Here is a 12957-nt window from a genome sequence, read left to right as displayed (position 1 = left end):
TAAGCACTTAACCTGAGCCAGGTATTATATTAGGCACTGGGAAAACAGAGGTGAGCTCCCTTCATGGAGCATATGGGCTATATCCAGAGGGGACGTGATTTTTGCCACGCCCTGGAGCTGCTGCATTTGAGCCATATGCATTTATAATAGTGCTGACCTTGCAAAAACTCCCCTTTTTATAACAGATATTAGTTATATGCACATATTCTCTTTTTACCACTCAAAACAAAAATGAAAAAGCTTTTTCTAGTCTTCCTTAAAACCATCCATTAAAAATGTCTCTCCAAAATCCTCTTTCTCTTTGAGTAGTGTTAATGCTTTGCCTCCAAAAAGAGAAAAGTTTGAAGATACTGAGTAGTGTCAGCATTTAGGACCATGTTCTGCACATAGAGGTGTTTTTTGTTTTGTTTTTTAAAATTCATGATTCAAAACACATAAAATAAAAAATAAAGCAAAACTTTCCTGCCTGGTTCACTAGTGTGTTCTTTTTCTTTTTCAGCTTATACATATCTTAAATTCCATGGATTTGAGTTTATGTCAAACTACGTTCATAGTTTTCTAACTTTTATTTAAAAGCAGGAACACCCTTTCTTCAAACCTAAATAAAATCAAGCAGAGCAGTTTGCTGAAAGAAAGAGCCTTTGCTGCTATCCCCAGTGCCCTAAGGGGATGCCAGGGAGCCTGGTTTGAGAACTACTGGACCAGATGGTATTTAATGGATCAGTAGTTGACTTGGGTAGGATCTGTCCACAGAACTAGACGTAAGGAGTGCCAAGTTGAAAGCACTGTGCTGTCTCTTTTTCAAGTTCTTTACACTTAAAGAGTTAATGACCTTGAGGAGCATAGCAAAAATATTTCAAAAGATATGCTGTGTCTCCCCCACCTGGAGACTCCAGTTTAGTAGGTATGAACTACTTAGATGCTCCAGCATCTATAATTTTAAATAACTCCACTAACTTAGGAGAAGCCTTCTTTCATGTGGTCTTTGAAAGTGCAAAAAGTTAGTACATTACTTAGGCCTCAAAATATCTGCACTGCTTAGAGGGAATGTGCCTTTTTGGATTCCTGAGTTAAGCTTCAGAGATTTAAAAAAATACTATTTCCATTGCAGTCACTGTTCCTGCTGCCTGAGCCACTTCCCCCATATATCTGCATAACTGTGTCTAGTGTTTATTGTCAGTCTCCAACCTCTGAAATGTAAGCTTCATTTGGGTGGGCGTTTTTGTCTATTTTGTGCATTGATTCATCACATGCTCTAGAAGAGTGCCAGGCATGTTATAGGCAGACAGTAAATATTTGTTGAATAACTACTATTAGTGGGGTTATTCAGATATGTTATTGGTTAAAAAGACTTCTTGAATTGCTCTGGAAACCTAACCTCTTCCATCTATAGCAATTTCTGTAAGAGAGTGTTCCAAGTGCCCAAAACCAGATGTGTAAGTGAAAATGTGTAATACTCCTATACAACAGAGTTGGTTGGTTCTTGATGGACTGTGACTTTATTTTCAAAACAGGATGTGATGTGGTCTGACTTTGGGTTTCCTGGAAGAAATGGACAGGAAAGTACATTGTGGATCGGCTCCATGGGGGCCCATACACCCTGTCATCTGGACACCTATGGTTGCAACCTAGTATTCCAGGTACAAGGAAGGTAATGCACATGTGCATGCACATGCATGAGGGAGAGAGAAAGAGAGAGAGAGAGAGAGAGAAAGAGAGAGTGTGTGTCTTTGTGTGTTGCACAGGAAGAGGAATGGGTGTCGGGTAGAGGGCAGGACTCCCTGCTCCATCCTGTCAGCCTGCCTCATGACTGGGGCAGATCTCTTAACCTCTGGTTCAGTCTCCTCCTTTGTGAAGTAAGGGGAACAATATAGACGGTGGTGTCTGTGTGTTGTGTCTCTCAGCCACGGTCAGGATTACTGTCAGCAAGCTGATCCTAGAACTCTAGGAGTACACTCCCAGTTCAGCCAGACAGTTGTCTGCTTAGCTCTATAACGTAAGAGTCTGCGTTAGTAGCCGTAGAGTGTAGGGGGTGGGACTTGCTCTCTTGTTGTGGGAGAGCAGTGGGAAAACGATGACGGCTCGTGCCCGCAGGCTTCAGCGGTGCGGCATGAGATTGCCTCGTCCGTGCACGCGTGCTGGCTTTTCAGGAGCAGGAGAACGCTGTGACTGCTCACGTGCACCAGCCCCAGCCGGGGGCCAGGGCTGTGTTGCAGCCTCCCACACTCACAGACTTCAGCTAGTGAGCAGGAGAATGCCGGGACCGTTTGTGCCCACCTGCCTGCTCCAGGGCTGGGGAAGTGCTCTGGTCACTGGAGCTCTCTGGCTTCAGCGTTGTGGCAGGGTAGAGCCGCAGTTGCTCGCCCCTGCATCCGAGCTTGCCCACCTGTGCCCGCAGGTTAGGTGAGGAGCACAACAATGGCGTCTGCCAGTGCTTCCATCCCGGGGGAGCATTTCCATCATTTCCCACCCCTTCGGTGGATACTGTCAGATTCTAAATGACTTTCCTTCACGTGTAGTCTCAACACTTTTCAAACTGCTGTTATTTTGCTAGGGTTTGGGGCAAGTGAGATATACGTGAACCCTTTACGAGGGGAGTCTCAGTTTCATGTAGCACTTGGGGACACTTGGACACCTGTCCTGTTGGTTTCCTAAGCCAGCTGTTACGGGGGCTCATCTCTGTGGTATAGATCCCAGGGGCCGGGGCTCCTGATGTGGGGTGCCAGCCCCTAACTTCCCGGGAGAAGCCTTGTCTGGTGAGGTCCCTTCCTGTTGTGTGCCACCACGCCGGGGCTGGGGGTTTTGGCGGGAGCATCTCTCTGCATCTCGATGTAGTTAGTCCTTTTTATTCTTTATTGTGGAGCACGTGTTCAGCTAGTTCTCAGGTTCTTTTCAGAGGGAACTGGTCTATATGCACATGTGTATTTTTTGTGTCTGTGGGAGGAGGTAAGTTCAGGGTCTTCCTCTGCTACCATCTTTGAACTGCTCCCCCCACGTGTGAAGTACTTTGAAAACTATAAAACTGTATGAGATAGTTCCTCCTGGATTCCTCAGGTCTTTATTAAGCAGCCTAGAACGTCTGGGTACATTATTAATGCACTATGGTTACAGCAGTGAATCAAGTGTGCCTGGTCCCTGCCCTTATGGAGTTAATAGTCTGAACCTTAAACTTCGTTAGAAAGGGCATCATTTTAAGTAGCTGCTTTCCGTGTGTTCTGAGTGGAGAAATAAGCCAAAGAAATTCAGTTGGGAAAACATTACCAAAAAATACCTGGGTTCTTTCTGTGATATAAAATTAATATAGCTTTACTTTAACTTTGTCGTAGACCATATTTTCTGGCCTCATATAGCTCTGGAGTAATAAAATAACTAACTATTCAGGAAATATTTATTGAGTATCCTGCCGTGCAGATACCATGTGTTACAGTAGGAACAGAGGTGAACAAGTAAGACACCTCTCTGCCCTAAGAGAGTGTATGTACAGTTAGAGTGCAGGGAAGCCCACGGATTGCTGTGATATATCTAGGCAGAATGAACATGCCCTTGAGGAAGGTTTCGTAGAGCCATGCAACTGAAAAGGAGAAGAGAAAATGTTCCTGTTGGAAAGATTAGGGAAGATTTCAGAGGGGAGTTGCCATTTGGGATGGGTTTCAAAGGGTGGGTGAATGTTCAAAAGACACAGGTGGGAGGAGCAAAGGGACCAGCATGAGCAGAGCCCCAGGAAAGCGTGGGGTGTATAGAGGGCCCAGTGAGTTGTCCGTGTAAGTTGTGCGTTAGAGACAGAGGATTAGTAGGAAAGGCAGGGTGGAGCCTGAGGGTCTTAATGCCCAGGCAAATACTGCTTATTCTCTGTTCTTTCAACATCAGAACCAAGAGGTTTTTGAGCCAGGGATGACATGATGATTGACTACCTTTTATGATTAAGAACACAAGGATGCAAATATATTACATTTTAAACTTAGCAAAGCAAATTGTATGGGATGGTTATCATCATGGCTGTTCCTTTGGGAAACACAGCTATAATGCAGGGGTCTGGAGATCTGTGACCTAGTACTGGGTCCACCACTAACACAAGCCCAGTGAATGACACTGAGCAAACCGTGACTCCCTCTTCCACTTCTTTGAATGTAAGATTAGACTGATGATCTCTTAAGGGTCCTTCCAGCTCTAACGTTCTAAACATCCTAAATGCCAAAAATTCTCCCAAACTAGTCCTAGGTCTAGTGGGAGGGAGCAGCTTTATCATCTCTAAGGCAAAATAAGACTTTATATTTCCTAGTTTGAGAAGAGCAGTCAGCTCTTTTGAAAGGACATGTTTTGAAAAGACATGATAGCCCCTCTGTAACTGTCAGGGGTCACTAGAGGGCTTTAGGGCTTGTCTCAGAACTAGGTTCTTTTCCCTCTCTCTTTGCTTCCCCATCTGTGTATTTCTGTCTGTGTCTCTTCCTTTTTCACACTTCTCCCTCCTTTGCTTCAGATGTCCTCGCTCTGTTGGCTCAAAGTATTGGTGTGTCTAGTGTTTTGTGAGTTAAGGTTTATCACTTCCAGTTTTCAAAAAATTTTAAAGTGACTGAAACATTTTACAGTTTTCTTTTTGAAAATTCCTATATTATAGTACTTTTTAGTTGTGTGGCATCATTCGTGCATTTCTCTTCCTTAATGGGTCAACTTAACAAATGTTTAGGTTAAGGAATTTACAACCCCAATAGGGAGAAGTCTGGAAACGATTTGGTGGGTAGTTACTCTGGACGAATGGTTGCTCTGCATAAGAGAGGAATCCAGAGATTTCAAAGGGTAGAGATTATTCTGGGGAGCTCTAGACTCAGGGATGGAAACAGTTTATGAGGAGGCTGACTTTGATTTGAGATAAGAAAGAATGATCTTACAAAGGAGCTCCTGTCCCTGCAAAGAGGCTGCTCAGGGCATCATGAGATACCCACTAGTTGCTGCCCTTCCTTTACCAGGTGTCTGCAGAGGAAATTCCAGCCCTGAGTGAGAGATGGGCCAGGTGACCCCTGCAGTTCCTGTATTCCTTTATGGATTGAATGAAAATGAGTGAAATTGAGCACTTAGCTGCTGCCTTCTTACATGTTTTGTCTCAAGTTTAGAGTACTAACTTGTATCTTATTTTTTTAACTAGGAAAAGATGGCATCTCTTTCCTCCTGAAGATACTCCTTTCCTTTATCCAACTAGAATCCCTTATGAGGAATCTAGCGTGTTCAGTAAAATCAATGTTGTCAATCCTGATTTAAAACGTTTTCCTCAATTTTGGAAGGCTCGAAGACATATGGTTACCCTGAGCCCCGGACAGGTAATGGGAGCTTTAAAACATTGGTGACCTGTCAGTGGACACCCCAGCTATAACTTCTTTCAAGTCTGTATGCCACGTGCCTCCCTAGCAATACAAATGACAATGGTTCCTTCCCTGCTGCTCTGCTATTGGAACGTAGCTTCCCCAGCTATAGGCTTCACACACAATCCCTGCTTCACAGGTCATGGGAGGGAGATGGGAGGAGGGAAGACAGCTCCTCCTGCTGGTGAAGAGGAGAATGGCCTGTGGAGGAAGATCCAAAAACTCAGGTTTTTTTTGTTTTTTGTTTTTTGTTTTTTGTTTTTTGTTTTTTGTGTTTTTTTTGCGGTACGCAGGCCTCTCACTGTTATGGCCTCTCCCGTTGCAGAGCACAGGCTCTGGACGCTCAGGCTCAGCCGCCATGGCTCACGGGCCCAGCCGCTCCGTGGCATGTGGGATCTTCCCGGACCGGGGCACGAACCCGTGTCCCCTGCATCGGCAGGTGGACTCTCAACCACTGTGCCACTAGGGAAACCCAAAACTCAGTTATTTTTATTCAGGTTAAGAGAAGGTGTCAAGGCATGAGTACTTGAACATTTCTGGAACATTTATTCACAATTAATATCTGTTCAACCACGATAAAATCCAGACACACAAACACAGGTTTGAATGCATCCAGTTAGTGGGCCAACAAAAGCAGAATGAACTAAGAACGATTTAGGGTTTTTTGTTTGTTTGTTTTAATTGAAGTATAGTTGATTTACAATATTGTGTTAGTTTTTGGTGTACAGCAAAGTGATTCAATTATATATATTTTTTCAGATTATTTTCCATTATAATTTATTGCAAGATATAGAATATAGTTCCCTGTGCTATATCGTAAATCCTTGTTGCTTATCTATTTTATGTATAGTACTCTGTCTGTTAATCCCCCACTCCTAAGTTACCCCTTTCCGCATAACCAAACATGATAATTGTAAGTTTGTTTTCTATGTCTGTGAGTCTGTTTCTGTTCTGTGTACAGATTCATTTGTATCATGTTTTAGATTCCACATATAAGTGATACCATGTAATATTTGTTGAGAATGATTTGCTTTTAAGCAAGAATGGATGTTACTTTTTTAACTGACTGTCTCTGAAACATTTCCAAAGGTTTAGTACTTAGTGCTGCTAACCAGTGGGGAATAGCACCTTTACAACACTGGCATTTGCTGTCTGATATTTTAGTAACATTTGCAAGGTTTTCTTAGTCTCTTTTTTTTTTGAGGTACGCGGGCCTCTCACCGTTGTGGCCTTTCCCGTTGCGGAGCACAGGCTCCGGACGCGCAGGCTCAGCGGCCATGGCTCACGGGCCCAGCCGCTCCGCGGCGTGTGGAATCCTCCCGAACCGGGGCACGAACCTGTGTCCCCTGCATCGGCAGGCGGACTCTCAACCACTACGCCACCAGGGAGGCCCTCTTAGTCTCTTAAGGAGACTTTATTCCTTTGATTATCCCTCTGACCTGCCTGTGTTCCTTCTTTTGCTCCCTTCTCACTGGCTCTTCCTGCTTCCTTTACACTCGAGTGCTCTAGCTCAAACGATTTCACTAAGTTTCCGCAACCCATCAGCAGTCATTCCCCATTCACCTATCCCCCCCAGCCCTTGACAACCACTTTTCTGTTTTCTTTCTGTATAGATTTACCTATTCTGGACATTTCACATAAGTGCAGTTGTGCAGTCTGTGGACTTCCGTGTCCGGCTTTTTTCACGTCGCATAATTATCCTCAAGGTTCATCCAGGCTGTAGAATGTTATCAGCACTTCATTCTTTTTTATGGCTGAATATATTCCATTATGTGGATATACATTTTATTTATCCATTAAACAGCTGATAGATATTTGGGTTGTTTCCACCTTTTGGTTATTATGAATAATGCTGCTATAAACATTTGAGTACAAGTTTTTGTATGAGCATATATTTTCAGTTCTCTTGGGTATATACGTAAGGGTGGAATTGCTGAGTCATATGATAACTCTGTGTTTTTTAACTTTTGGGGGAATTGCCAAACTGTTTTCCACAGCAGCTGCACCATTTTACATTCCCACCAGCAATCTATGAGGGTTCTATCTTCACATCCTCACCAACACTTGTTATTTTCCTTTATTATTATTACTACAACTATAGCCATTCTAGTGGGTGTGAAGTGGCTGCTAATTCTTTTTTTCTTCTATTTTAATAGCCAAATTTGAATGAGTATTTCTGTCTATTGTATCAGTTTTCCTTACATCATGCTGTTTCCTGAATCCACCATAAACTGGCTCTCTCTCTTACCACTTTACTTGAAAGTATACTCTATGATAGGACATTAATGACCTCCTAATGACTAAACCCAGTGGCTGAAGCGGACGTTTTTAGTCCACTTCACTTCACTTTAGTTCTCTTAAAAGGAGGTCTCTTCCCATCTCCACCTTGTCCATAGCAGGTGCCACCATTTTCCTAAATCCGAAGCCCGGAAACTTCAGATCAGCTCCGTCTGCTGTACTCAGCCTTCCACAGACTCTTGTAATGACTCTGGATAAATACAGTCCTTCTTGATTCTGCCCATTGCTTTTGTTTGCTATATCTTCCTATTTAAATCTTAACATTTAATTTAATAATTGGACCATTGCAAGAATCTCCTGTCCTTCCCAGACTCTCCCACAATGTCACTGTTTTAACCATCCCCCTACTCAGAACTTCTCAGCAACTCAAAATGCCTACAGGATAAATCCAGATTCTTTATTCTGAACTCAGGGCCCTCCACTGGCCCTAACCTGATCCCCCACTTTATTCCCCTTTACTCCTTCTGCAGTAGTAAGACTGGCCTACTTGCTGTCCCTCGACAGTCCCAACTCCCTTGCCCACTTCTCCGTCCTGGCATGTCCTCATTCTCTCTTAGTCCTGGTTCAAATCACACTTCCTCCATCCAGGTTGCCCCAAACCTCCCTAGAAGCATGCCTGCTTCTCCCACCTCTGAAGGTCTCTAGCACCAGTGTCCCCTCCTCTGATTTACCACTTACATAATTTATAAATTATATAAGTGGTAAAAAGTGATTTACCACTTTTCTATATATTATTTTTTCATTGGCTAGATTTTAGACTGTGAGAAGGCTGAAACTATGTCCTATGTGTTTACTTCTGCCCTTTCTCAGAACTCATACAACTATTATGTGATGGAAAGGAGGAAAAGTTGCAATCTCAGAATCCTTTACTAAGATTTGGATGCAGACAGAGAAGGTCCAGGATAAAGGAGAGTAGAGACTGGAGAGGCTAGTAATATCCTTTGTAGAACATGCAACTTGTTAATTTAAGGAAAGGAATAAAAGGATTGTGGGGTTTTTTTTCTTGTTTCCCTTTCCTATTACAATCTTAGTATAAATTCATTTGAATTTGTTTTTTTTCCTTAGCAGCTTCATTTAAGATCTGATTCTGACATGAAAATAAAATGTTCTGTTCTTGTGCTAACCATTTTTTGTTTGGTTTTCAGGTTCTGTTTGTCCCCAGACACTGGTGGCATTATGTGGAATCCATTGATCCTGTCACTGTCAGTATAAACTCATGGATTGAGCTGGTATTTTTTTTTCTAATAAATGTAATCTCCCTGCTTTTAAGATATACAGTGTCTGTCTATAGAACTTGGTGATTAATTTTCACCAACACTCCAGTGTTACTTTGTTTTACTGTTCCATAATTTATGTATTCTGTGCTGTTGATGAATAGTGAGGTTGGAAATAGGATTTTTGTGACACACCATTCTCTTTCTTTTAAGGGCACAAAATGGGCCCTGATGTTGGTGTGCCAGGTCTTCTCCCTTGACCGGTGTTGTTAGGAGGACCATGTTGGGCCTGGCTGGATCTGCCACGTGTGTCCCACGTTGCCAGTCCCATCCCCCACCATCTGGGCTGGAAATACTTGCTTCTTGGTTCAGTGTCCTCATTAATAATTGCAGAATTCTCAGTCCTGACTTACACATTTTCTCAGAGCAGTCTTTCAGTGCTAGGTGTTATCATTTTATTTCTCCCAAAGGCTTTTCCCCTCCAATATGCTGTGCTTAATCCTGGTTGCCTGCTCTACTTGACGATTAGAATGGCTACTCTTATGGCCCAAGTCTGTCTCTTCCACCTGAGGTGTCGTTGCATCTTTGTATGCTTTAACCAGAGGCTTGGACTGCACCTGTGCCCTCGTTAACCTGAGGCCTCGAATGCATCTCTGCTCTCCTGTACCCAAAACCTTGACTGCATCTCTCTCCTCTCTTTGGCTGCTGCACCCTCCCCTCACTCAGACTTTTCTTATCCTTAGATAATGGGAAGGGCTTTGGCACAGGGGGAGCATACGGAACATTGTAACAGGAAGCTCTATTGTGTGGCTTAGAAGAGTCGTAACCCTTGGGTGAGAAGTATAATGGGAGATCAATGGACTTACAGTTAGAAATGCTGCTTAACTGATTGCCTTGCTTGGTATCCCCCTTTCTGCTCCAGTGTTCAGAATGTCCCTCTGAAAAGAAGTTGGTCAATTATAGTACTTAAGTCATTTAGTTTCTTTTTCTCAGAGATCACATTTTTATGTTGCCTGTAGTCCAATGTCTGGAATCCTTTAATAATATGTATTTGTCTAGTTTTCCAGTTGTTTATCGTAGGAAAGTAGTTAAGTTACTGTTACTCTATCACAGCCAGAGGTGGACATCTCAGTTGAATCATTTTTGTGCCCATTATCTGAAATATGTTATTATTGTTTACATTTTTTTTAAGATAAGGTTTCTTTGTCTCTAAGGGTAGTCAACATACTATTCTTTACTGCATGGTCTTATACATATTAAATAAAAAATACTAGGTGCAGCGCAGAAGGAGAGCCACTGCAGGCCAGCTTCTCCAACTCTGAAGGCACTCCAGGGATTGGAAACCATGAAATCCAAACATCAAAGTGAATGGCTTAATTTGCTATACCTCAACTCATCTTCAAGTGTTAATTAAAATTATCCACAGAAAACTGAATCAAAATTAAAATTAAACACATATATAGAGAAGCAAGAAGAGCTACAATCCTGCAGCCTGTGGAATGAAAACCACATTCACAGAAAGACAAAATGAAAAGGCAGAGGGCTATGTACCAGATGAAGGAACAAGATAAAACCCCAGAAAAACAACTAAGTGAAGTGGAGATAGGCAACCTTCCAGAAAAAGAATTCAGAATAATGATAGTGAAGATGATCCAGCACCTTGGAAAAAGAATGGAGGCAAATATCGAGAAGATGCAAGAAATGTTTAACAAAGACCTAGAAGAATTAAAGAACAAACAAACAGAGATGAATAATACAATAACTGAAATGAAAAATACACTGGAAGGAATCAATAGCAGAATAGCTGAGGCAGAAGAACAGATAAGTGACCTGGAAGACAGAATGGTGGAATTCACAGCGGGGAACAGAATAAAGAAAAAAAGAATGAAAGGAAATGAAGACCAGCCTAAGAGACCTCTGGGACAACATTAAATGCAACAACATTTGCATTATAGGGGTCCCAGAAGGCGAAGAGAGAAAGGACCCGAGAAAATATTTGAAGAGATTATAGTCAAAAACTTCCCTAACATGGGAAAGGAAATAGCCACCCAAATCCAGGAAGTGCAGAGAGTCCCAGGCAGGATAAACCAAAGGAGAAACACATAGTAATCAAATTGGCAAAAATTAAAGACAAAGAAAAATTACTGAAAGCAGCAAGGGAAAATTGACAAATAACATACAAGGGAACTCCCATAAGGTTAACAGCTGATTTCTCAGCAGAAACTTTACAAGCCAGAAGGGAGTGGCACAATATATTTAAAGTGATGAAAGGAAAGAAGCTACAACCATACTGTAGATTATTCTACCCAGCAAGGATCTCATTCAGAGATCCTCGGAGAAAGCAAAAGCTTTGCAGACAAGCAAAAGCTAAGAGAATTCAGCACCACAAAACCAGCACTACAACAAATGCTAAAGGAACTTCTCTAAGTGGGAAACACAAGAGAAGAAAAGAACCTATAAAAACAAACCCAAAACAATTAAGAAAATGGTAATAGGAACATACATATTGATAACTACCTTAAACGTGAATGGATTAAATGCTCCAACCAAAAGACACAGGCTGGCTGAATGGATACAAAAGCAAGACCGTGTATATGCTGTCTACAAGAGACCCACTTCAGATCTAGGGACACATACAGACTGAAAGTGAGGGGATGGAAAAAGATATTCCATTCGAATGGAAATCAAAACAAAGCTTGAGTAGCAATATTCATATCAGATAAAATAGACTTTAAAATAAAGAATGTTACAAGAGACAAGGAAGGACACTCCATAATGATCAAGTGGTCAATCCAAGAAGACATAACAATTATATATGCACCCAACGTAGGAGCACCTCAATACATAGGGCAAATGCTAACAGCTATAAAAGAGGAAATCGACAGTAACACAATAATAGTGGAGGACTTTAACACCTCACTTACACCAATGGACAGATCATCCAGACAGAAAATTAATAAGGAAACAAAAGCTTTAAATGACACAATAGACCAGATAGATTTAATTGATATTTATAGGACATTCCATCCGAAAACAGCAGATTACGCTTTCTTCTCAAGTGCACACGGAACATTCTCCAAGATAGATCACATCTTGGGTCACAAATCAAGCCTCAGTAAATTTAAGAAAATTGAAATCATATCAAGCATCTTTTCTGATCACAGTGCTATGAGATTAGAAATAAATTACAGGGAAAAATACGTAAAAAACACAAACACATGGAGGCTAAACAATACATTACTAAATAACCAAGAGATCACTGAAGAAATCAGAAAATACCTAGAGACAAATGACAATGAAAACACGACAGTCCAAAACCTGTGGGATGCAGCAAAAGCAGTTCTAAGAGGGAAGTTTATAGCAATACAATCCTACCTCAAGAAGCAAGAAAAATCTCAAATAAACAATCTAACCTTACACCTTAAAGAACTAGAGAAAGAACTACAAACAAAACCCAAAGTTAGTACAAGGGAAGAAATCGTAAAGATCAGAGCAGAAATAAATGAAATAGAAACAAAGAAAACAATAGCAAAGATCAATAAAACTAAAAGCTGGTACTTTGAGAACAAAAACAAAATTGACAAACCTTTAGCCAGAGTCGTCAAGAAAAAGGAGAGGACTCAAATCAATAAAATTAGAAATGAAAAAGGGGAAGTTACAACGGACACCGCAGAAATACAGAGCATCCTAAGAGACTACTACAAGCAACTCTATGCCAATAAAATGGACAACCTGGAAGAAATGGACAAATTCGTAGAAAGGTGTAACCTTCCAAGAGTGAACCAGGAAGAAATAGAAACTATGAACAGACCAATCACAAGTAATGAAATTGCAACTGTGCTTGAAAATCTTCCAGCAAACAAAAGTCCAGGACCAGATGGCTTCACAGGTGAATTCTATCAAACATTTAGAGAAGAGCTAACACCCATCCTTCTCAAACTCTTCCAAAAAATTGCAGAGGAAGGAACTCTCCCAAACTCATTCTATGAGGCCACCATCACCCTGATACCAAAACCAGACAAAGATACTACAAAAAAAGAAAATTACAGGGCTTCCCTAGTGGCGCAGTGGTTGAGAGTCGGCCTGCCGAT

General features: G+C 41.7%; 1 protein-coding gene across 3 annotated transcripts in view; it reads left to right on the top strand.

The window, feature by feature from the left end:
• Positions 1 to 12957, top strand: part of HSPBAP1 (HSPB1 associated protein 1) — a 55634-nt gene that overhangs the window by 34853 nt on the left and 7824 nt on the right. The window contains exons 4-6 of one of the 3 annotated variants that reach the window (XM_082839718.1): positions 1515 to 1651; positions 5141 to 5312; positions 8798 to 8854. In XM_082839718.1, coding sequence (XP_082695844.1) covers positions 1515 to 1651; positions 5141 to 5312; positions 8798 to 8854 — 366 coding nt within the window. Of the gene's footprint in view, positions 1 to 1514; positions 1652 to 5140; positions 5313 to 8797; positions 8882 to 12957 lie in introns of all 3 variants that reach the window. The other 2 variants (XM_082839717.1, XM_082839719.1) reach the window with 2 other exon arrangements.

Source organism: Leucopleurus acutus (genome assembly GCF_964270905.1).
Source record: "Leucopleurus acutus genome assembly, chromosome: 5".
In the NCBI taxonomy this organism is placed as follows: Eukaryota; Metazoa; Chordata; class Mammalia; order Artiodactyla; family Delphinidae; genus Leucopleurus; species Leucopleurus acutus.
The sequence above is the reverse complement of the archived record's forward strand: the minus strand, read 5'-3'. Positions and strand labels throughout refer to the sequence as shown.